This window comes from Astatotilapia calliptera, chromosome 3 (assembly GCF_964374335.1).
Source record: "Astatotilapia calliptera chromosome 3, fAstCal68.1, whole genome shotgun sequence".
Taxonomy (NCBI): Eukaryota; Metazoa; Chordata; class Actinopteri; order Cichliformes; family Cichlidae; genus Astatotilapia; species Astatotilapia calliptera.
This window is the reverse complement of record NC_137424.1, coordinates 81,543,029-81,567,572: the sequence shown is the minus strand read 5'-3', so window position 1 is coordinate 81,567,572 and position 24,544 is coordinate 81,543,029. Positions and strand designations below refer to the sequence as shown.

The window sequence follows — 24,544 nt, the reverse complement described above, 5'->3', positions numbered from 1 at the left end:
GGCCATGAGTGTGTGCAGTGACATGTCTCTGTGACAATAAATGATCAGACGGCTCCCCCTACTGGAGACACTTGAGATGGAGACGTCGCGCAGAGGCATTCTCGATGGCCACTTTATTAGGTACACCGTGCCGGCACCCTGGTCCCTTGCTTGTTAATGACACGGACTCATCACAGTCCTGGAAACATCCTCAGAGGTTTGGGTCCATGCTAATGTGATGTCATCACACACAGGCTGCACATTTATGATGTCACTCTACCAAAGATGCTCTGCTGCACTGAGATCTGTGACTGTGGAGGCGTCTGTGTGCAGTGAACTCATCGTTATGCCTGATCTGAGCTTTGTTTTCCTGCTGGACACATCACAGGATGGTACACTGAGGTCATTATGGGATGGACACGGTCAGCAGCGCCGTGCAGGAGTTCATGCAGCGTTAGCTGTTAGCCAGCAGTCTCAGAAGGTTAGACATTATCAGCCAGTGTGAGCTCAACATCCACACCCACAGCATATTCTGAATCCACAGGTAACCTGACACACCTGTCTTCAGACTGTCTGAACATGAACTCCACACCTTGGTTGGAACGACTGGTTATCTGAGCCACTGCTTCCTCCACACTTTGAGGTGTTGTGAGGAGTGAACCAAAGTGATTAACTGTGTAAAGAATAACAAATGTCCATACATCAGACAGAGACAGATGATGGACTTTATTTCTTTTCTCTTCAGCAGCATTTTACAGAAACATTTTGTTCTTTTTCGTCGTACACTTCGTTAGCTACATGTATGTTAAAGTGTTAGTTGTCTTGTATTTTGTGCAGTTTCACAGACACAGCCAACACTAAAGCCTCACACATGTAGGAGCTCTGAGACCGTGCAGACATGAGGTCCAAACATCAACTAAACAGCACCCAGGTCACAGCTGAGACCTGAACAGCAAGGCATTATGGGTAAGTAAAATATAAATGTGTAAGTAAAAAATGAGTGTTGTTTGTGCTAATGTGGTAACAAATCAAACAGCTGCTGCTGCATGAGTGCGCCGAGCTACAGCCACTGCAGGGTTCAGCTGTATGAACAGAAAACCTCCTCACAGAACGTGGAGGAACTCAGCATCGTCCCCTCTTCATCCCCTTCAGCCCATTACTGGTGTTTTCCCTCTGACTCACAGACCAGTCAGATCCATGATCAGAGCCCAGTCAGATCAAGCTGATTGCTGGTCCATCAGAGGAATCATTTCAATAGCCTTGTTGTCCTCGGCTGGATCCTGGACCTGATCTGTCCCTGCAGAGGAAACACAAGAAGTCACAAACAACACTCGGAGCTAAACTAACACTTTGATGTTTTAATTGCTGACCTTTGACCCTGAAGCATTGCAGACTAAAACGGTGTACTGAAATCTTTGGCTTCTATAAGCTGTGTGTGTCTGACTTAGTGAAACTATGTAGCATCATTGTGACGTCGTAGGGCATGAAAACAAAGTGTGTTGCACAGCTCTCTCCATGTCCTTTCTTATGACTTGAAATGCTTTTTTAAAGTTAACTGACAAACAGACAGAACTGATGTAAAGATAGGACAGTACGACACATTCACACCGATTACAACTCACCTTTGACTGTGAGCCACACCCTCTTGTATCTCCAGGCCTCCTTGCTGTTGACCTCACAGGCGTATCTCCCAGCATCCTTCACTGTGGGCTGTCTCAGGGTCAGACCGAGGTCTCCGGTGGTCAGCAGGTCAGTGTTCATCTCAGTGCGACCTCTGTAATGGTCGTCCTGTTTGTCGGGCCGGTCAGAGCCGTTCTCATACACACAGACCTTCATGTATTCGGGTTCATGGCGTTTCCACTCCACATCGCTGTCCCCGGGCAGGTTTTCTGTGGTTTTGAAGGGCAGCAGGACAGACTCCGCCCCCTCCACCACCTCCACCTGGCACTCTGAGAGGAGAACAACACAACATGAGCTGTACGAAGACACGGCATTCATGTTTGTCAATTAATTTTAATTTATGCAGCATTTGAAACACGTGTTCATCACGAAGCCACAGAAGCATCACATCAGCAGCAACACCACTAAGTCACCAGCTTCATCTCGATGCTGGTCCCAGTCAGTCATTTGAAGACGAGGGCCTGAAGATGTCTGATCAATGAAACGCAGTTACACTGTTACTAAGAAGCCATGTTTGCAGTTCATCTACACACTCATTGAAGAGGTCTGTCCAACACCAGGTTTGCTACAAGCTTTATCGTTCTTCTTCACACAAACGCACTGAACTGTTCTATAAACAGGGTTGATTTTATAACTTCATAAAGATTTGGACATCAGCAGAAACGCAGCACCAACATGCTGAAAAAGCCCTGCTGTACATACATGGGAGTGTGATTACGTCTTTCACTCTAAACAATGAAGAATCCTGACAAATGGAAATGATACTGTTATCCAGTTGTTTTTAAATCTATCTGATTAGAGTCCTGGTGCCTCACTTGGCCTTTATATAACTCACCGTCATTATTTATGTACTGATTTGTTTCTAATTGCTTTCACAGTGAACACTACACATGTTTAAGATTCAGAGTAGAGTGCAGTCCTGCTTTGTACCACATGAAGGCAGGAGCGTCCAGTATCAGCTGTTCCTGCTTTCCTCTCATATCAGTAGCAGACTCTGGTTTCCATCGCTGATAGAACTCATCAGACAAATGACAGAAAGCAGCATCGTGTTCCTCAAAGACTCACTGCTGTTCCTCTGAGAACACGACAACGCTCCCCTGAACTCACATCTGTTCAGCAGCTGTTCAAACCTGCACCGTAACATCCCATCAAAGTCCACTGCTGCTCATATTTCTAACAGAGAGCAAACAGGAAGACCTAATGAAGTCTGACAGGAACTACAAAGATGGCCTCTGTGTTCGTCAGAATAACAGAGCTGCTGCACAGCAGGTGTGTGACAGACAAAGACACGCACTGTGACAAAATAGCTGTCAATAACAATATCCAAGCCTCTGTATCTGCAGCACTGACCTTTGATCTTCAGCTCCACCTGTTTCTCCATCAGTTCTTTCCCCTCCCTGCTGTAGACGGTGCAGGTGTAGGTGTCCCTGTCGGTGTTTGTGGGGTGTTTCAGGGTCACGCTGAGGTCTCCGGTCCTCAGCGGCTCTTTCTTCATCTCTGTTCGGTTTCTGTAGCGTCTGTGCTGTTTTTCAGGCTGCTCAGAGTCTTTCTGACATACGTGCACCTTCCTCTCATTCCTGTCCTTCCACACCACTTTAGCACCATCGGGCTGAACGGTGCTTCTGCAGGTCAGCACGACCGACTCATCACCTGGTTCTGCTGTGACCTGAACGACTGAGAAGAGAACGAAGCAGCACATGAGCTCCATGCTCATGTGGTAAATGCTGTATGTCATCATAAACACTGACTGATGTCCGTGGAGCGCTCTGATAACGCACATACCTTCTTTGTTCTTTAACCTTTTATATCTAAAGTACATGAAGACCCCAAAGCCGACAGCCAGGAGAACCACAGGAACCAGGACACCCGAGACAACTTTGGGCCAGACTGGAGGAGGAGTGGGACCAGGAGGAGGACGTTCTGTCCACACAAACACAAACAACCTAAAGATCACCCAGCACATTCTCAGAGTATGACTGACCTCTGACCTTTATCGACAGCACTGACCTGCCACCCTCAGTTGCAAATGAGTCTTGCTCTGATCTTGTCCATATCTTCGGGTGGTGCAGGTGTAGGTGCCGGTGTCATTGACTACGGGCTTCCTCAGAGTGAGGCTGAGGTCTCCGGTCTGCAGAGCGTCGGCTCTCATCGATGTTCGGTTGAAGTAAATAACATTCTGTCTCGTGAGATCGTCCCCGCTCTGCAGACGCAGATGGACTGTCGGGCTGCTGAGGTCCTTGCGGCCCCAAACCACTGCTGTGGCGTCCCGGTAAACGTCCTCTGGTACCTGACAGGGCAGCATGACAGACTCCGCCCCCTCATACACCTCCAGCCCTAGGCATGCTTGAAAACTGAGAGGAGAAACAGGAAACAGGTGAGAGCGGTGATGCTTTTAAGGCCCGTGAGACAGAGAATGACTTCAAACACTTTACTAATGTAAAGATGAGCACCAGTGAGCGATCGAGCTCAGCAGGCAAAACCAAAAGAACCAGAGCAGGAAAAACTGGGAATAACAGTGATCCACCAACCGTCACCCACACTCTGGTTTTAAGCTGGAAAACAGTTATTTCTTCTTTTATTGCACAAGCTCTTAAATACTGTTTATCTCTAATATCAATGACTTCATGTTCACCATGTTCACCAAAGCTGTTTCTAGTCAAGGGTTCGTCTGGCCGGCTGAATAACTACAGCCAAATAAAAAAACAACCCAGGAACTTACAAAGACCGAGCCCAGCCCTCATGCTGCTGCTTCTCTGCCTTAAAAAGCACCAGGCGGAGAGAAACCCTGACAGATGTTTGAAACTGACCCACAGACATGGGACTTCAAACAACTCAAGCCAGCTGAAAAAAGTGTAGGAGCTTTGTCTTAGTGCACCCTTTTTACTCATCAGCCATAAAAGACTGACGGTCCAGTCGTAGGATTCCAAACTGATACCATGGTGCAGCTTCATCTTGGATCAGTTTGAATATCAGGGACCATCACTGACCATCCCAAGGTCAGAGGTCACCTTAGGATTTTGCCATTTGTACGATAGATGCATCTACTGGGAAGCTGAGGGTGCCAGTACTTTACATACAGCAGATTTTAAATGGTAACACATGTAACAGCAGACTGCAGTATTAACCACACATTATACCTTTACGACAGCCCAGTGCAGCAGAGGGGCTTTAATAGGCTGCTGGGTCCCGTTCCCTCTCCTGGGTGTGTCCTGAGCCGGCTGTGAGCACACCAGGACTCTGGACTCAAAACTAACAAACTGAGGAATTTAGGAAGCGAATACAAAGTAAGAAGTACTGTGGCTAGGATCAGAGAGCACACAGCACACAGGGAAGACACCACAACAAGGTGACATAACGTACTGGACCAGGGACTTTCAAAATAAAACAGGAAACACAGCTCAGAGACAGAGACTTCAGGCATATAAACCTGACACTGGACAAGGCGAACAACCACAGAGACGAAGCGCAGAGCGAGAGGGGACACATGGGGACAGAGAGTGGACGGACCTCCACAGGAGACGCTGAGGACAAAGAGACAGGAAACATCGAGACACTGGAATGACCTAAAAGCACAAAGGTCATCATGAATCCAGGACAAACCTCACAACACAAAGACACAAAGTCACAACAAAGTGTACTTTAAATAGTCTGACGCTGATAACAACCTCAGAGCTGGTATCATCACGAGCAGGGACGTGTTTCTCAGCTATTACAGCAGAAACATCTGTTATCACCTGACGTCACGCCCTGCTTTACCCACACATGCCACAAACACGAACAACCTGTCTCACCAGGACTTGTAAGCGTCATCACAGCCTCACGTCACTAATGAAGCCACAGCAACCGTTTGTAAGAACTTTATTAGAAACAGCCAAACCGCACAAGCTGCTAGCATTGCTAACTCCATGCTACATTCATCCATCAATGAAGCCTCCCCACATGAAGGGCTCCTCCTCCGTCAGGGATGTCTCGTGGGCTCAGAGACGTGTCTGTGTTTCGTGTTTTCGCGTGTGTCACGGGGAGCTGACTGTATCCGCGGCGTGAAGGCCGCACAGGGAGCTGAGGACGGCACAAATCAGTGCACCGCGGTCTGTAACCCGTCTGTACCCACTCTGTGTGTCAGGACAGGCCAGTCTGTGGGCGGCTGTGTGTGCTGCCGTGGGCCGGTTAGCTAGAGCGTTTTCCTGTCGGCTTTCTCACCTTTGAACTTTTTAGTTACGCCGGTCTTCGCGCGTGCGCACAAAGAGGATAAGAGTGGGTTTCTTACCGTGGGGCTTCTTTATCCTCCATGAAGACTCCCGCAAACACAGAAAAGCACAGCAAAACACCGACAGCTCTCATAGCGGTGCTTCGTCACGCCACGCCCACTGTGACGTGGTTTACTTTCGGTTTCAGGGGAGTTCCCGGGGGATCACGGTGGAATGTGCCTGGGGCAGGAGTTCCAGGTATGCGGGGTGGAGGAAAGGTGGGGCTGATTTAGACTGTAGAGGACTTCTGTGGTGGATTCATTTCCATAAAGTGGAAACAAAATAAAAGATAGAATCACACTGAAGCAGCTCACACGTAGCAAAACACACCTCAAAGATCACGAGTGGTAATATTGTGTCAGATATGAGGGAGTAGAAGCAGGAAGTACCAGAGCATGGTAACATTACATGTAATCCCTCAGAGTCAGTGGACTGAGTTATCCTGTGCGTGGGTTAGTGACTAAAATCCCTCAAACAACGGAGCTTCAGGAGAAACAAAGAAGAAGAGGAGCAGAGTGAAGGATGAAGGTCGTCCATCAGACCCAGTGTGTCCTCAGCTTCCTGTTCAGAGACAAACATCACTGATGTCAGCTCTTAGCTGTTCACCTCTGACCTTTATTAATACCTCACAACAATGTCAATGCACAACACCTGGATCAGCTGACTGCTCTGAAACAGAAGGTCAGAGTGGTCACAGCCAGGCTGGTCCTGGATCAGATTCTGTCGGCATATAAACCCGTCTGCATGTGTTTCCAGGCTGATTTCGCTCTGCTGATGGGGGACGACGGCGCCGACGCCAAACACAAGCACTTCAACTACGATAAGATCATGGAGCAGCAGAACCTGAGCAAGAAGAAGAGGAAGAAGCTGATGAAGAAAGAGGAGGAGACCTTCAGGTGAAAAGCCTCCACGCTGGTGAGCAGTGAACATCTGATCTCACATATAATCCAGTGATCCAGCGTTCGTTTCTGGCTCACCGTTAGCCCACAATAGAGTAGAATAGAGTCATCTTTATTGTTTTCATACAGCAACAACAAAAATTATACTCTCTCCTTTTACAAATAGGGAAAAAAGACCTTATTACACTTTATCATTATTATTATCACTGCAAGTTATCCTCCTGCATGTGACATGTGGAGCTAGCTGGTTCTGATTGGTTCTGATTTGTCCGTACGCAACAGGATCATTTTATGTGACATCGTCTGATTGATAAGCAAACGGGTTTTCCTGTTTAGGCTCAGATCCTTTTGATGTTTAGAGGCTCGCAGTGACGTGAAACAACCCAAATGTATTAGAGCAAAAGTAAGGAGCCTGTTTTGAAAATGTAAGTAGAAAGTACACTTAAAGTGCTTAAAATAAGGGAGAAAGAATTACTCAGGTACCTGAAAATTCTACTTAAATACAGTAAGAAAGTATTTGCACTTTGTTACTTCCCACCTCTGCGGACCACTAAAATCCACATCTTTGAAATGATGTAATAAAATATGCAGGAGTTTAGCCCTGCTGCCTCTTAGCAAGAAGGTTTGAATCCAGTCTAGGTTCTATATTGGCTGTGAGTGTGAGTGTGAATGATTGGAAACAGTCATGGGAGAGGAGAGACACAGAGAGACACGTTAAGAGGGACATGACGGGCTGGGGAGAACATACTTGATACATGTGTGTTTCATGGAGTGAGGGAACATGTAAGCAAAAAGGGGAGACCAAACACGAAGGCATGACTGGGACCCAGGGAACAAGGAAGTGAGAGACACAGATGTAACAGCGGCACTTCGTCTCCGTTTCACCGCCTTCAGGACTCAGTCCAGCAACAAGCTTTGGAAGCACAAGCAAGACCATGGAACTTTCCTTTCAACAAAGATCTTTAATGAGACTTTATGCCTATCTGACTCCCCACATGTAATTACCATATACCAAAAAGCACATCAGAACTTCACATTTCCATATCTTATGTTTTTACCATAGCGGTATTTGGAAATTATATATTTAACAATAAAAATGTATATTTCTCATTTTACCAGTACCAAGAAACCAGCCTTTAATTGGCTCTTACAACAGATGACACAACAAACTGGAAACACAGGAGAGACCAAAACATCATGAGAGCCTAACACACAAAACAGTAAACAGGGAACAACGAACTCAGAATCACCTCAAGACTAACTAATGAACCTAAAATCATTATACATAACAATCACCAAAACAAAAGAAAGTCAGAGTCCTGGGTCAAATGACCCACACCCATCAGGTTTACTGATTTTTGAGTACCACCCTGAGCTGAAGCGGTTCTGTGGAGGCTTCCCCCGCTACAGAGAGCAAAGAGACACTGAAGAACCGTATGACAATAACCAGAACCCAGGATAAAGAGGTTCAGTGAATGTGGTGTTGAAGGTGTGGAGGTGGATCAGAGTGTCAGAGGAGACTCTGTAGAAGGACAGAGTGCCAGCAGGACAGTCCACATACACTGCTGCTCTGTTAGAGGCAGAGGAGGAGGAGGAGGAGGAGAGGTCTGTTCTCCTGTTATTGTGACACACAGAGTACCGATCAGCATCGGAGCACCTCAAACTCCACGACTGACTGTTTGCTCCAAACCTGCCGTCATTGCTGCCTCCTCTCCCCGCGACTCCTCTGTAAGTCACTGAAACGTGAACCTCTCCGCTCCACTCGACCTCCCAGTAACAGCGACCAGTCAGACCATTTGTACACAGCAGCTGAAGCCAGTACTCAAACCTCTCTGGGTGATCAGGATAAGGCTGCTCCTCTGTTACTGCCGTCACTCTTCTGTTGTTGTTGGACAGTTTAAGTTTTCTGTGCACTGAGTTTGTGTCCAGTTTAAGATCACAGGAATCTGATGGAGAGAAGAAGAAACAACAAGACTTCATCTGCTGCCTTATCCACAGACTGATGGAGACAGCTTCACAGTGATTCATCCTCTAGAATCTTTAGTGTGATTTAAACTAGTGTAATGCGTGCTGTCTTATTTTCATAAATCAAAGTGAGCACACACTCACACTTCCTCAGACCAGGTTTCAGCCTCTGCTCCCCACCATGGTCCAGCCTGGAAGAAGAAACATATCTAAATTCATCTTTAAAGCAGAGACAGAGACACATGGACATAAAAGAAAGACATGAAAGGCCTTAAAATGCTTCTACTCATTTAAAAGACTTTCAAAGGCGGATGCTGTCCAAGATAAAGACAATGTTGGATAACACCTCCCACCCACTCCATGACATGTTGGTCAGTCACAGGAGCTCGTTCAGTGAGAGACTGAGATTACCGAAAAGCACCACTGAACGACACAGGAAATCATTCCTGCCTGTGGCCATCTCCCTGTACAACGCATCCACTTAACACACTGTTTGCTGCTACAACTACACATGTTTCTTTTCCAAATATTTATTTATAAGTGACTTATGTATGTATGTATGTATGTATGTATGTATGTATGTATGTATGTATGTATGTATGTATATATATGTATATATTGTACTATTCTTAGTTAGCGTATTGTCTGTCTTGTCTTAATGTTGGTTTAAAATGGAGCACTGTAACAAAAAATAATTTCCCCCAGGGATCAATAAAGTATTCTGATTCTGATTCTGAAATTGCAATTCTGCTGTGTGGTACCAACAGCCATGGGTAACCCTGGATCCAACAGAGACGCTGAGACAGGAACATGGAAACTAGTTAGTGGTATGAAAATATATGAAACATCCAGAATATCAATGCATGTTTCTGATCCTCTAACATCATGGAAAATCAAGATCAATGAGCTCCTGGCCTCTGCTCTATGGGAGCTTTCTTTCTGTCCAGAGCTTGTGTTAGCACGCCGATGTTACACTTTAACAGGTAGTTCCACTGACACCAGAACAGCACGGAGTAAATGAAAAATTGGAATGATGAAGGGGGAGGCTGAGGTTTCCCGGTTCACCAAGAAACTGGACTGAAGTGCAGGAGATTGGAAAAAAGATTCACAGCTTTTTATTTCAAACAGGCTCAGAGTCAAGTGGTTCAGAGGGCAGGGGGGCTGTTTGAGTTGGCAGAAGAAAACGCAGGAATTTTTCAGGTGATCTCACTGGAAAGGAGGGCTGATCTTCTGAGACAGCAGAGAGGAATGTCCACAGGGCGAGGTGAGGAAAGTACAAAGAACCAGGGGAACATGTGACCCATCTAACAAACGAGGTGAATTGCTATTTTGTTGGCGATGGTTTAGATTAGAGCATTTTTGTCAGATAAATACTCCTCCCTGAAGTCGGATTGATTGATGATCAGATTAATGTTTCAGGTGAGATTTACCCACAACAAATATTGTAACTGCTACTGTGTTAAGAGAATACTGCTGTTAAAAAGCACGCTATTTGTTTAAAAGCTTTAAAACTGAATATTACACTTCTCATACAGCAGCACTTTTAAAATAAACATGTAATAAACTAATATAATAGTACATGTAACAATGTGATTAATTGATGACCAGCATTAATAAATACTGAAACTATCATACCTAAGAGTGTTCAGTCTCCAGCGTGGATCATCTAGTAAGCTAGACAGCAGCTTCATGCCTGAGTCACCTGGATGATTGTAGCTCAGGTCTAGCTCTCTCAAATGGGAGGGGTTGGAGTTCAGAGCTAATACCAGAGAAGTACAACCATCCTGAGTGATCAGACAGCCCGAGAGCCTGAGGGCAAACACAAAGATGTAAAACATAAAGCAAAGAGAATTATGTATATAATTTTATTTTATTTTGATATATATCTTTAAGCTTGGTTCCAAAAAAATATGCTTTTATTTTTTCAGAGATACTGATTCACTCTATGGCACATGGATTCTTTACTGAACCATTGTCTCCAGAAGATGTATTGAATCCCACAGATCTATAATACTTGAGGAAGCTGGATTTGAGAGCACTGTAAATACAACATGCTTCTATTACAGTGTAGATTCACTGTTTGCGTGATTTGTTTCAGGGTTGAAAAGTGTAGCAACGGCATGTTTCCAGCATCGTACAAATTAGCATTGCTCTCTAGAAACAGTTTTCCCCTTTGTTTCAGGTGTAAAGGGACAGGAGAAGGGACTAAGACTGAGCTAAGATTTAAAGTTTTAAATGATCAAGGACATCCCTGTTGCTAGCCATTTGTTTAGTTGTGACTCAGCTGACATATTTGTGCTTTTTGTAGCACTTTAAATGTGTTTATCTAAAGTCCGTGATCATGCCTTTTTTATGGTGATGTGTGTTAGTGCTATGGCTTGTGTGTACTCCAGTTTAGCCGTTTTTCTGTTTGTTTTGGTTTCCATGTTGAGGTCCAGCGTACTATGTGTATAATCTTTCGGTATCATTAATCTCTGGCTCTCTTCCACAGCATGTCTTTGTCCTATCTTCAATCTATTATGTTAAGTCTTTACCTTACAATATGAAGTGCCTTGAGTCAACTATTGTTGTGATTTGGCACTAAAGTTGAATGAAAAAATAAGTAGCACTGAATATTGTCACATCCCACTACCTGCTAAGGGATGCAAAGGGAGATAGGACTTCTGCTCTGCGACAGCCTGCTAGCTGGCCTAGCAACCCACCGGACTCGCCTGCTACCCCTCCCCGGGCAAGGAGGCGTCGAAAGCGGTGTGCTAGGACAAGGAAGCGGGGCAAGCGTGGAGGTGTCCGAGTCAGGCTTGAGGCTAAGCCAACTCGCCCAGCTATACCATCGATCCTCTTGGCCAACGTACGATCTCTGGACAATAAAATGGACAACATACGACTTCTGAGATCAGTGAATCGCAAAGTAAGTGACTGTTGTGTGCTAGTTTTCACTGAGACATGGCTTAATGACAACATTCCGGACTTGGCCATACAACTGGAGCAGTTAGCATGCTACAGAACCGACAGGGCTCTCGTAGACGGAGGCAAGACCCGAGGTGGCGGGGTCTGTGTTTACATCCGTGACGAGTGGTGTCATGATGCCACTGTAGTACGCAAACACTGCTCATCACTGGCGGAGTTCATGATCGTGATCCCTTTCTATTTGCCCAGGGAGGTAAGTTCGATCTTGTTGGTCGCTACTTATATACCTCCATCTAGCAACAACAGCGATAGAAATGCGGCGCTGAACGAACTGTATCAGGCCATCAGTGAGCAAAAAACAGCACACCCAGACGGTTTCATCATCCTCGCAGGAGACTTTAATCATGCTGATCTTAAAACTGCTCTCCCAAAGTTTCATCAGCATGTTCATTTTCCAACAAGGGGAGACAACATATTGGACTTGGTCTACACACAGGAAAATGGAGCATACAAAGCCATCCCCCTCCCCCATATCGGCACCTCTGATCACCTCACTGTTATGCTAATGTCAGCATACAGACAGAGAGTGAAGGTCATCAAACCTGTTATGAAAGAGGTAAGAGTGTGGCCACAGGAGGCCACCTCTGCTCTTCAAGACTGCTTTGGGTCAACTGATTGGGACATATTCAAGGAAGCAGCCACCTACAGTAACATCATAGACATCGAGGAGTACACAGATACGGTGAGCTCATACATCACCAAATGCATTGATGATGTAACACAAGTGAAAAGTATCACAACTCGAGCCAACCGGAAGCCATGGCTAACAGGAGATGTCCACAGGCTGCTGAAGGCCAGAGACAAGGCCTTCAGAGCTGGGGATGAAATAGGCCTGAGAACAGCGAGAGCCAACCTGTACCGTGGCATCAGGAAAGCGAAACAGGACTACACACACAAGATAACCTCCCACTTCAATGATAGCAAGGACGCAAGAAGCCTATGGCAGTGCATCCAGGCTATTACAGACTACAAGCCTGTAGCGCGTAGCTGTGAGAGCGACACCACTCTGCTCAACAACCTGAACAGCTTCTTTGCACGATTTGAAGCACAGAACAACACACGCCCACAGAAAACACCACCACCTCCACACGACCAGCCTCTGTGCCCGTCTGCTGCCAGCGTGAAGAGGACACTCATCACTATCAATGCCCGGAAAGCAGCGGGTCCAGATAACATCCCTGGTAGTGTGCTGAAAGACTGCGCAGAGGAGCTGAAGAATGTCTTCACAGACATCTTTAACACCTCCCTGAGGCAAGCCACTGTCCCATCATGCTTCAAGACTGCCACCATCATACCTGTGCCAAAGAAACCATCCCCAGCCTGTTTCAATGACTACCACCCCATGGCACTGACACCCATTATTATGAAGTGCTTTGAACGACTAGTCATGTCACACATCAAATCCACCCTACCTCCCACCCTGGACCCATACCAGTTCGCATACAGAGCGAAACGATCTACAGAGGATGCAATCTGCTCTGCCCTCCACACAGCCCTAACTCATCTGGACAAGAAAGACTCATATGTGAGAATGCTGTTCATAGACTTTAGCTCAGCATTCAACACCATAATACCACAACAACTCATCTGTAAACTGGACAGACTGGGCCTCAGCACCTCCCTCTGCAACTGGCTGCTGGATTTCCTCAGCCAGAGGCCTCAAGCGGTGCGTGTGGGCAATAAGGTCTCAAACAGCATCACCCTGAGCACGGGGGCTCCACAAGGCTGTGTGCTCAGTCCTCTGCTCTTCACCCTGATGACACATGACTGCACACCAACCTACAGCTCCAACCACTTTGTGAAGTTTGCGGACGACACAACGCTGGTGGGGCTCATCACTGAGGGCGATGAGATCCACTACAGGAGGGAGGTTGAGCTCCTGACCACGTGGTGCAGAGACAACAACCTCCTGCTAAATGTTAGTAAGACCAAGAAGATTATTGTCAACTTCCAGAGAGGCCACACCTGTCACCCCCCATTGACCATCGACGGCGCTGCGGTGGAGAGGGTGAGCAGCACCAAGTTCCTGTGTCACGGCGGGGTGCGCCGATGTGTGCGGAAACAGGACCCAAAAGCAGATGATGACGAGGAATAGTAATGATTAACAGAAAAGTGAACCTTTATTGCGATGACGGCAGGAAATGAACCAAGAGACCAAAGCAAACAGGCAAAACACTAAGAAACAAAACACCAAGCTGGCAAAACACTAAAGGTACTAAGACCAAAAACTATAACTATGACTGAGGTGGAAAATAAACAGGCTAAGACTATGACTATGACTGTAACTCTGGTGAGATAAACAGACGAACTGACAATGGCATGAAGAAAACAAAAGGCTTAAATACAGACATGAGGTGATCTGGGGAAGTGGCGACACATGGGGGAAAACAACTGACAGACATAAACCTAATGACAGGACCAGGAGAGGAAAGCTAAATACAATGAACAAAGAACACATGACATTGTCAGAATAAAACAGGAAATGACAACACAACTTAACAGACCTAATACGTGATGAAATAAATAGAAAACCCCAAAACATAGAAAACCCAGGAACAATAACTGCCTAAACTAAAGGCAAATAGGAAATAACACAAACTAATAACATATCAAAAAATACAAAGAAAACTCAGAGTGCTGGGTCGGAGACCCAGCCTGTGACATCCTGGGGGTGCACATCAGTGAGGACCTCTCCTGGACCACCAACACAGCATCACTGGCCAAGAAAGCACAACAGCGCCTCTACTTCCTGCGCAAACTCAAGCGGGCAAGTGCTCCACCACCCATCCTGACCACATTCTACAGAGGAACTATTGAAAGTATCCTCTCCAGCTGCATCACTGTGTGGGGCGGTAGCTGCACTGACTATAACAGGAAAGCTCTACAACGCATTGTGAGAACAGCTGAGAGGATAGTTGGTGTGCCACTCCCCTCTCTGCAAGACAGTTACACCACTCGCCTCACCCGCAAAGCCATCACAATTGTCAACGATGCAACCCACATGAACACTGTCTGTTCAGCCTCCTGCCCTCTGGAAAGAGATACAGAAGTCTCCGCTCCCGCACTACCAGGCTCACCAACAGCTTCATCCACCAGGCTGTGAGACTGCTGAACTCTCTTCCCTCCCGGCTCCCAGCCAGCAGAATCACCAGATTGGCAGAAGTATAGGAAGGCAGACTGGACTCTACCCCTCCCACCCCCCATTCACGCACACTCTCCAACAAGGAAACACTCTCTGAACCAAGAACTGGAAAACATTCCTGACTGGAAGCAACTACCTCTGCATTGCAATTGCACACACCTGCTGCTATATATTTTTAGTATTTCTTTTAGCACTATTTATATTATTATATTACTATTACTGCTGCTATAGTCTTATGCTGCATTAAAACAAAATACCCCTATCAACCACAACCTGGGACTACCTCAAGTAGACTAGTATACTATTTTCCAGGGAACACTGTTGGAACACTTTATTTTATTTATTTTTTGTCTATCCTGTTACCTATTTAATATTACCTTATTGTTAGGGCTGTTTTTGTTGTGCATCTGCACTTTATTGTTGTCAATGTCTACGCATGAGACAGTGTGAAACGTAATTTCAATTCCTTTGTATGGCAAGTACATTTGAAGAAATTAACAAATAAAGTTTTCTATTCTATTCTATTCTCACCAGAGCCAGGCATATCATAAAAGGCTCCTCACACTTTGGCCGTAAACACTTCCTGTTGCTATCAACAGTCACTGACCCACTAAGTCCTTTTTGACAACCTTGACATTACAGTGCACTTTATACAATTCTGTTTAACAGGTTCTCATTTTATATGGTTAGTTATATATACACAAGGGCGTAGATTTGGTTTTGGCATTGGTGGGGACTAGGGCTGGGCGATATATCGAGTTTTTTTTAAAAATATCGATATATTTTCATACGAGATATAAGATGTGACAATATCGTTTATATCAATATAGTCTATGTTACGTTATAATTATACTTGTGGAGCCGCAGGTTTGCCTCTCTTTCGTCCAGTTTTGTCTCTACGCAACGTTACTCGGCCTCGCCTCTTCTTCACTGAACACAACTCCCCCTCCCCCATAGCTTCACCTGCAGGCAATGACAAGATGAAAGCGGAAAATCTCCGTTAGCGAGTTACCGCGGATCGCCCCGTGCGTGGGGCTGGACGGCGTCAACGTGTTAGCGAGCTAACCGCGCTAACGACATGCAGCCCGGAGGGGCTGCACGGCCTAAAATCCTTTCATTTTCTCAAAACTCGACAGTGAGCCTTATGTATGAATTCTGGTTGTGCTTACTGACCGCGAACCGATTTTATGTGGTACACAGCGCTCAGCAATCTGTCAAAAAATGTTTTAATATGACTTTGCTAAGCTACGGAGCTGCACCGCTTGATGGATTGTCGGAGGATTACGGCTACCGGGGAGGAGCCTCGTGGAGTGATACGTACTGTGCTTCAACGTAATATTACCGTACTGTATGTGTATAAGGACCACAAATGGCACCTGTTCAGAGACGTGGTGCAGCTGTGAAATCTGTCTCTTTGTTATTATGCTCAGCGTCTATTAGTTTACATTTTGACTGGACAATTGTGAGCTTTTTGTCATGCACAAAAACAACATTGTTTTCTTTTATTTATGGACCATGATTGTTTAATAAATGCTGATAATTTATTTTTGAGTAATTTCTTCATGTACATCTACGCTGTATGTAAATAAAAGTGCCCGTGTGACATCTGGGACACAGTGTGACTAAGAACTCTTTTTGTTCTTAACTTATGGCTTTAAAAAAAAAAAAAAAAAAAAAAAAAAAATCGAGATATATATCTTATATCGCCATCCAGCTAAAAAAAAAAAAAAAAAAAAAAGAAAATCGAGATATGAATTTTGGGTCATATCGCCCAGCCCTAGTGGGGACGGATGATTCAACCACCAAACCATGCCCTATTTCTTATTTTTTTCCTTTTTGTCTTTGCTTCTTGATTAAAAGAAAGAAATATACTTGCCTACATATGCTATTCTGCATGCTTTTAAACCATTTAAAATTACAATTAATAGTTTTATATGTGAATTATATAATTTTAAATTACTATTAAACAAGTGACTGACTAAAGTATTTTAGGCTTTAGTTTACTTAAGCCATAATCCATATAAATCTGGTATCATACAAACATAAAAATAGCTTCAAATACAGTCATGACAATAACAGAATATGACTTTAAGGACTTAACAACATTACTTCAGTTACACCAACATCTCTTATACATTAGCACTAAGGGAACACTGAATGACCTGGTGGTTTTTCTACAAAGTAGAGATGGCACGATACCACTTTTTTATGTCCGATACCGATATCATAAATTTGGATATCTGCCGATACCGATATGAATCCGATATAGTGTTTTTTAATAAACAAAACTGTTTTCTAAAATATCTTGCTGCATTTTGCAAGTCTGCAAGTTCATACTCAAGTTTAAAACAACAACAACTACACTAAAGCTATTCTGTTATATCTGTATACAAAAAAGATATTTCATAGTTCAGCAATACTGATCAATCTAATAAACTTAGACCTACACCATCCTCCCTATTCTGGTATTTTAAAGCGTACTTAGCGTAAATATTAAGCAACCTAACTAATAGGGTTCCAACTCCCAGCAACAACAAAAATAAATAAATAAAAAATAGGGAACCACCCCTCACGCGCCACCTCATGATGCTTAATAGACGTAATCAACCTTAATTTGATGCAGTGTGAAAAAAAATGCACAGAAATCAATTATTTTTCAAAAAAATATTAAATAGATTCAACATCTTTCTTCAACAAAATTGCAGACTGCACAGATGGTACCTTCCCAAAGTAAAAAGTACTATAGCTTACTAGGGTATATATATTAGACTTAATAGTCACTATATACAGTAATTGACTTCTATTCATTTTACATCAAATTAAAACTTTGGGTGTCAGATAATTATTTATTAAAAGCTCGACATTTTAAATGAGAATAAGAAAGAAAAGTATGTCTTTGTGCCCCCTTTTCCCTGTTCATGCCCTATCGGCCCCCCTGGCTAAACTTTGCTAGATCCGCCCCTGCACAGTTACCAGCCGTCAGCTACGTAGAAAAAGATCCTGGTGTAGAAAGTAATATTAAATAAATTCTAACAACAGCTTATCAAGCTTAAACGTGCTGCTGTTGTTCAGCCGCTGGTTTCCTCTTTCTGGTGCAAAGTGGGCCAAAAGCAAACCAGAGAGACGGACTCGCGACAGAAAAGCCGATCAGCTGATCGTTAAGCAGTTTCATGATTGAAGTAGCAGCCGGAGAGCGAGAGGCAGTCGCTCGTTAAGCTTAATGTGGGAATACTTTACAAACATTCAGAGATGGACTTACACACTTGCTTTACTTCTCTCGGGGATAACTTTGTCGGAGATGAAATGCCGGGTTGCTAGCGAAGCTCCACATGCTATCCAGACCACCGACAGGTCCCGCATGCCACAGCCGCTCTATCACGTGATGCATACTGCTCCAACGTGCTAACGTTCTGAGGCGAGTTACGGCGTGTTGCAAGTTTTGTGAGGTGCTTTCGTGATATTTAATGGATCGGATTACATTTTTTATTTTTCTCCGATATCCGATCCAGTAATTTAGGTCAGTATCGGACCGATACCGATACGTAATATCGGATCGGTCCATCTCTACCACAAAGTGAAAGATCTGTCAGCAAAATTATGCAACATTTTAGGCACATTATTGACCCAATCAGTTCAGTGAGCTGGGATTGTTTATTCTAAACATGAACTACTGTTACAGCAACAGACATGGACTACTGGTGCCCCCACACAAAAACTCAATGTACACTATGTGAAGGAGCCAAACACATGCCTTCTCCTCTCGTTAATCTATAGCACCAAATCATCAGTCAGTCACCTGTGACCTCGCCTCTTCACCTCTGAGCTACAACATGGCAGAGCTGCCTCTGTCACCTGATAAATAACAGTGAGACATTCCACATACATGCAGTCACACATGTGCTTCAAATACAACAATGAACCAACAAGTCATCTTCCAATTCCACCTGGGATCTTGTGTCACCATTACTCTCTGAGCTTTGTGTTGGTTCTTCTGTCACGTGACAAATAGGACATACATGACAATAAGAATAAAATGTGTAGCTGCTTCAGTGTTTCTGTCATTTTGTGCAGATCTTGACTCGTCAGTAATGTTTGTAGGCTGAGTGCATTTTTAAAACAATTTGTGCAAACTGCACTACAAGGTGGAATATTTGCAAAATCATGACTACCTCATGACATTTTGTCTCAAAAATTAACCCTATGAATATGTCAGTGCCATTAGGATGAAATTATTGTGTCACCAACATTTTAACGTTAGACATATAATTCTAACAGCCTCTGTAAACTAATATCCTGGCTGCTCAAAGCTGCCGTTTTCTCTGACAGTTTCAATCAAAATTAGAAATGCTGCTCTGAGACTGAGAGAACTAATAGTGCTGCCTGTTGTGCAGTTTACAAAACACGTTATTCATGGTTACATACAAATTGAGACTGATGTGGGCCAAAGCCTAGCATAGCCTGTAAAGTTATTATGACGGACACATTTTATGTGTTAACTTGGCTTTAAGTGACTGACAGGTTTCTTTGAAAAATACTTTCTTATATCCAGGTTCTTCCTTCTTGCTGCCATCCTCCTCCTTTCAGGTCCTCACAGCGCAGGCTTGCCGCTGCTAAAACTAAACAGAGCTCCCCGAAAGCCATAGCCAATCACATTTGCCATAATTGTCACATGACGTAGGACTCCAGTAGAGAACTTTCTGCACCGCTGGGTGAATGAGACGTTGACAGATCGGTTTTTTTCCTCCATCGGGTTTGTTTTTCTTCACTTGAAGAGATCAAATTATTGGTGGGGACAATTCAATAATGTCTGGATATTGGTGGGGACATGTCCCTTTTGTCCATGCCAAATCTACGCCCTTCTATATACATATATTTTAGTCATCTTGTGTGAATGTGTGTGATTGTGACTTTTTAAATGCTCCTGATTTAATTGTAAGTCAATGACAATAAAGGCACATTACTTTTTTGGTAGTAAAATGAAAATATTATTTAACATATTTGCAATAATTAGTGGATATCTGTATTTGTACCTTGCATCTATACATTGTATGAATGTGCCTTGTTGGCATGCCCAAAATGCAAACCGCAAAGGTTCATAATTCTGCACCACAAACCAATGATTGACATCAATGTGGCTATGAATTTTATATGCCATTTATCTAAATACCCAAATAAAAGAGGGCTTATTATGGCTGCATCATCAAATACCGCTTAAGTAGTTAATTAATGTGTATATAAAGCTACATATCAAGAAAATCATCTGCTGGTCATCCACTAAAGATAAGCCAAACCCTAACCTCAGAGCCTCCAGTGTACAGTGTAGACTCTCCAATCCCACAGACAGCAGCTTCACTCCAGAATCCCACAGGTCATTGTTACTCAGGTCCAGTTCTCTTAGATTAGTCGACCGTGAGCTGATGACTGATAACATAGCTCCACAACTTCTTTCCGACAGATTGCAGCCACTTAGCCTGGAGAACAGATAAAGACACACAGTGAAACAGATTCTATGATAGACAGTGTAAAACGCTGTTAGGTTATTTCAGTTAAAGTTTTCATGAGGAAAAAAAACGATGGTAGTTGAGTAGTGGTTTTATGTTGCTTTTTCACAGGATAATCTCAGCTATAATTCAAATATTAAACTTAAAGTAAGCTTTATACTAAATCTAAAGCCATAATTAATGTTAGCATGTAGTTATATGAAGATCTGCTGACTGAGAATTACTAGTTGATAACAGCCCTGTGTCAGTTATTCGTGCACTCACAGAGCTCTGTGGGAGGCTTTTACAACTGGCAACAGCCTCAGAAGAGCCTCCTCTGAAGCAGAGTATTTCTTCAGGTCAAACACATCCAGATCTTTTTCTGATGACAGTAAGATGAAGACCAGAGCTGACCACTGAGCAGGAGACAGTTTATCTGTGGAGAGACTTCCTGAACTCAGGGACTGTTGGATCTCCTCCACCAGAGAACAATCATTTAGCTCATTCAGACAGTGGAACAGATTGATGCATCTGTCCGGAGACAGATTCTCACTGAGCTTCTTCCTGATGTATTGGACTGTTTTCTGATTGGTCTTTGTGCCACTGTCTTTCTTCATTAGAAGGTCCTGCAGTTTATCCTGATTGGTCTGCAGTGATAGACCCAGGAGGAAGCGAAGGAATAAGTCCAGGTGTCCATTTGGACTCTGCAAGGCCCTGTCAATGGAAATCATGTGGATCTTCTTTGAAGATGTCTTCCTTAAAAGCAGTCGAAGGTTTTTCAGTGATGGTTGTGGTAAAGGCATGACATTTATGTTGCTGTTACTAAGTGACATCCTTACATAAAGAGCAGCCAGAAACTCCTGAACACTCAGATGGACAAAGCTGAACATCCCGTCTTTCCCTTTCCTTCCTCGCTCTTCTTTGAAGATCTCTGTGAACACTCCTGAGCATACCGAGGCTTCACTAACATCAGTGCTGCTCTCTCTCAGATCTTTTTCATAGAAGATCAGGTTGCCCTTGTCCAGTTGCTGAAAGGCCAGTTTTGCTAATGACTTAATGTATTCAATGCTTTTCTGTGGGCCATACTTTTCTTTTGTCCGATCAATCTGAAACACCAGGAACTCTGCGTACATCTCAGTCAGGGTCTTGGGCAGCTGTCCTCCTCTTGTTTTCAGCACATCTTCTAGAACTGTAGCATTGATCCAGCAGAAGACTGGGATATGGCACATGATGTGGAGGCTTCCTGTTGTCTTGATGTGGGAGATGATTTTGTCAGCTTGCTCCTTACCTTTGAATCTCTTCCTGAAGTACTCATCTTTCTGTGGGTCAGTGAACCCTCTGACCTCTGTTGTACTGCTGATAAACTCTCGAGGGATCTGATTGGCTGCTGCAGGCCGTGTGGTTATCCAGATGCGAGCAGACCGTAGCAATTTTCCATTGATGAGTTTTTTCAACAAGACATCTGTTTTAGTTGACTTTGTTACATCGACAGAGCGAATATCTTCAGAATGAAAGTCGAGATGAAGGCGGCTCTCATCCAGCCCATCAAGCACAAACAGAAGTTTGAATTTACTTTTGTCATAGTTGGTAATTCCCGATGACTGAATATCTTTAAAGATGTAATTAAGAGCCTCCTCTGTGATGCCTACAGTTTCTGGGATACATTCATGAATGAGCTCTGCCAAACTGAATTTTTTTCCCTTCAGTGGATTCAGCTGACGGAAGGTGAAGGGGAAAACCAGATGCACATCTTGATTGGATCTTTGTTCAGCCCAGTCCAACACAAACTTGTGAACAAGGAATGTTTTTCCAATTCCTGCGATTCCATTGGTCATCACTGTTTTAATGGGTCTGTATTCTCCAGAAGGATGTTTGAATATGTCTGTGGGTTTAACGGCTTTCTCTGTTTCTTCCAGCTTCCATGCCTTTTCAATCTGCCGGACCTCATGCTGTATGTTGATATGTATGTCATACCCAGCTGTGATGTATAGTTCTGTGTAGATATCAGCCAGACGCTGTTTATCTTCTGCCCACCCTTCTTGTGCACACATAAACTTGTCCTGGAAGTTTGATCGAAGCATCTGTTGGTAATGCGTGATGGGTTGAGGCTCTGGTACTGGAACCATCACATCTGTGTCAAACAGGGTGATAAACATATTGTGTGTAACTCATATTGGCTGTCATGTCATTCTCTAAAATGCCACACTACGACTGTACGACTGGACATGTATTGGCTATCTGCAGCTGACCATTTTTTCTGGAGTGATTTTATGCACGTCTATTAGCTGTCTGCATCTTTTGAACTCAAATGAGTAAATGTGAACGGTAGGAATCTCGCTTGATCATCATGAACTTGAGGGATCACAATGTCTAGCGAGCCATTGTCATTATCAGCTGCTTGGTGAACTGGAGAAAGAAAAGGACAACCCCTGAAAATGGGAAGCATTTAGCACAGGCGTATGGCACTCCAGACCTCGAGGGCTGGTGTCCTGCAGGTGTTGGATGTATCCTTGATTCAACACAGCTGATTTAATTAGCTTGAAGTTCTCCATAGGCCTACTGATGAATTAATCATTTGATTGACCCAGGGTGTTATCTAAAACCTGCAGGACACTGGCCCTTGAGGCCTGGAGTTCAACACCCCTGATTTAGCATGTGATGGCCATAGAGCATATCCTCCCTCTCTGATCTTTTAATAGTTTTGGTTTTTGCTGTTCCTTGCCATTGCTAGCATGAGATGGTAACTGCAATCCATTCAGGATGCACAGGGAATCTGGCCTGTCGCATATCAGTACATGTAGACAGGTTTGCTGTGTCTGCCAGGACATTTTCAAGAATGTGATGGAGATCACAGGAGAGAAGCTATCGTTAAAGAACTGAACTAACTGAGGCTGTAATAGTATACTGTAGTAACCTAAATAATTATAAGGATAATAGGAACACTGAAAAAAATTTTTTTTAAGTAAACTCTGAGGATACCAGGTCTAGAGCTGTGCACCTCAAAGGGCTAACACAGGAATTTTGTATAAGTTCCTTTACAGTGGAGTTCAACATTATAAGTGACTATAAAACAACCAAGAATTATGGGTAAAACCAGGTGACAGTTCAATGTCATGCTCACAGTTACTTCACATTGAGATATTTGGAGTAAAGAAGCCTGGAATGTATGGAAAACAAAGCAGTGACTTACCTTCAGTCTGAGGAAGAGGAGCCTGAGAGGTCAAATCACTGACATTCACTGACAAACAGATGTTGAAAGTGTTAAAGCTCTATGTAACTTTCTCAGACTGACTTCCTGTTTGTCCCTTGCTGTGACTCACCTTCGGGTCTGGGCCTGATAACAGACAAACCGAGCAGCAGGTCATTCCTGCCGATCCTCTTTAAAACCCTTCTGGTCACCTCAACAGCTCCAGAAAGTCTGTAGGTCTGCACCATCAAGTCCACGGTGTCCCACCTGCTTGTTGTCTCCAGTCGGCTCTTCTTGATGGTCATGGGGCCTTGAATGACGTCGGTCTGCTGTAGGAACCACTTGAATTTATTAAACTCTTCATCTCCCAGATCTTCCAGAGTGTTTAGAAGGTCCTCCGACATCATCACAGCTGAAGGAAGATAGATTAGCTGTTAAGTTAAGCAAGCAAGTACGGAATAGCCAGACAGATCTGACTTTTCCGCCCTTCTATATATTATTAGTAAAAAACTAATACTTAAAATGTTAAAATTATAACTCTGTAATTGACATAATTTCTGGTTGTAATAGAGCAGGGGTGCCCAATCCCGGTCCTCGAGAGCTACCGTCCTGCAGCTTTTAGATGCATCCCTACTCCAACACAGCTGAATCAAATGGTTTGATCTCTTCAGCATGCCATCATGTTTGGCAAAGGCCTGATAACAAGCCATTCATTTGATTCAGGTGTGTGGGAACAAGGATGCATCTAAAAGCTGCAGGACGGTAGCTCTCGAGGACCGGGATTGGGCACCCCTGTAACATCACCCCTGAGTGATGTTAACAATTATAATAACAATGACTATTGTTGCATGGCCCAGTGGAGCCACAGTTATGTTGAGCTAAGTACAATACTTAATTCTTGATGTTGGTGTTCTGTATTGTTCACTGGTACTGTATTTATGTTTTAATATCTATATGTTTTCTGTCATGGTCTGTGTGCAGGCATGCTGGAAGAGAAC

At 44.0% G+C, this 24,544-nt stretch overlaps 2 protein-coding genes and 1 long non-coding RNA gene across 4 annotated transcripts in view; 1 reads left to right on the top strand and 2 right to left on the bottom strand.

The window, feature by feature from the left end:
- Positions 1 to 684: 684 nt before the first annotated feature.
- LOC113009885 (uncharacterized) lies at positions 685 to 6,066 on the bottom strand. Of its 2 annotated transcripts, none has more exons than XM_026160700.2 (6): positions 5,927 to 6,066; positions 3,667 to 4,010; positions 3,442 to 3,579; positions 3,010 to 3,333; positions 1,602 to 1,928; positions 685 to 1,276 (listed from the first exon to the last, which is right to left on the bottom strand). In XM_026160700.2, the coding sequence occupies exons 1-6, from the start codon at positions 5,998 to 6,000 to the stop codon at positions 1,197 to 1,199; spliced, it is 1,287 nt and encodes a 428-aa protein (XP_026016485.2). In that variant the 5' UTR covers positions 6,001 to 6,066; the 3' UTR covers positions 685 to 1,196. The 2 variants fall into 2 exon arrangements, with proteins under 2 accessions (XP_026016485.2, XP_080155610.1); XM_080299484.1 differs by lacking the exon at positions 5,927 to 6,066 and adding an exon at positions 4,797 to 4,925.
- Positions 6,067 to 6,434: 368 nt separating this feature from the next.
- The window catches only part of LOC145425979 (uncharacterized), an 18,977-nt gene continuing 867 nt past the window's right edge, over positions 6,435 to 24,544 (top strand). The window contains exons 1-2 of the long non-coding RNA XR_013906748.1: positions 6,435 to 6,821; positions 24,528 to 24,544. The exon at positions 24,528 to 24,544 is cut by the window's right edge and continues 867 nt beyond it. This is a non-coding gene — a long non-coding RNA (uncharacterized LOC145425979). The remainder of the gene's footprint in view (positions 6,822 to 24,527) is intronic.
- Positions 7,748 to 24,544, bottom strand: part of LOC113010151 (NACHT, LRR and PYD domains-containing protein 3-like) — a 19,684-nt gene continuing 2,887 nt past the window's right edge. The window contains exons 2-8 of the mRNA XM_026149066.2: positions 23,680 to 23,958; positions 23,550 to 23,597; positions 20,645 to 22,490; positions 20,177 to 20,350; positions 10,406 to 10,579; positions 8,915 to 8,961; positions 7,748 to 8,751 (exon numbers count right to left, since the gene is read on the bottom strand). Coding sequence (XP_026004851.2) covers positions 8,210 to 8,751; positions 8,915 to 8,961; positions 10,406 to 10,579; positions 20,177 to 20,350; positions 20,645 to 22,490; positions 23,550 to 23,597; positions 23,680 to 23,953 — 3,105 coding nt within the window. The 5' untranslated portion in view covers positions 23,954 to 23,958 and the 3' untranslated portion in view covers positions 7,748 to 8,209. The remainder of the gene's footprint in view (positions 8,752 to 8,914; positions 8,962 to 10,405; positions 10,580 to 20,176; positions 20,351 to 20,644; positions 22,491 to 23,549; positions 23,598 to 23,679; positions 23,959 to 24,544) is intronic.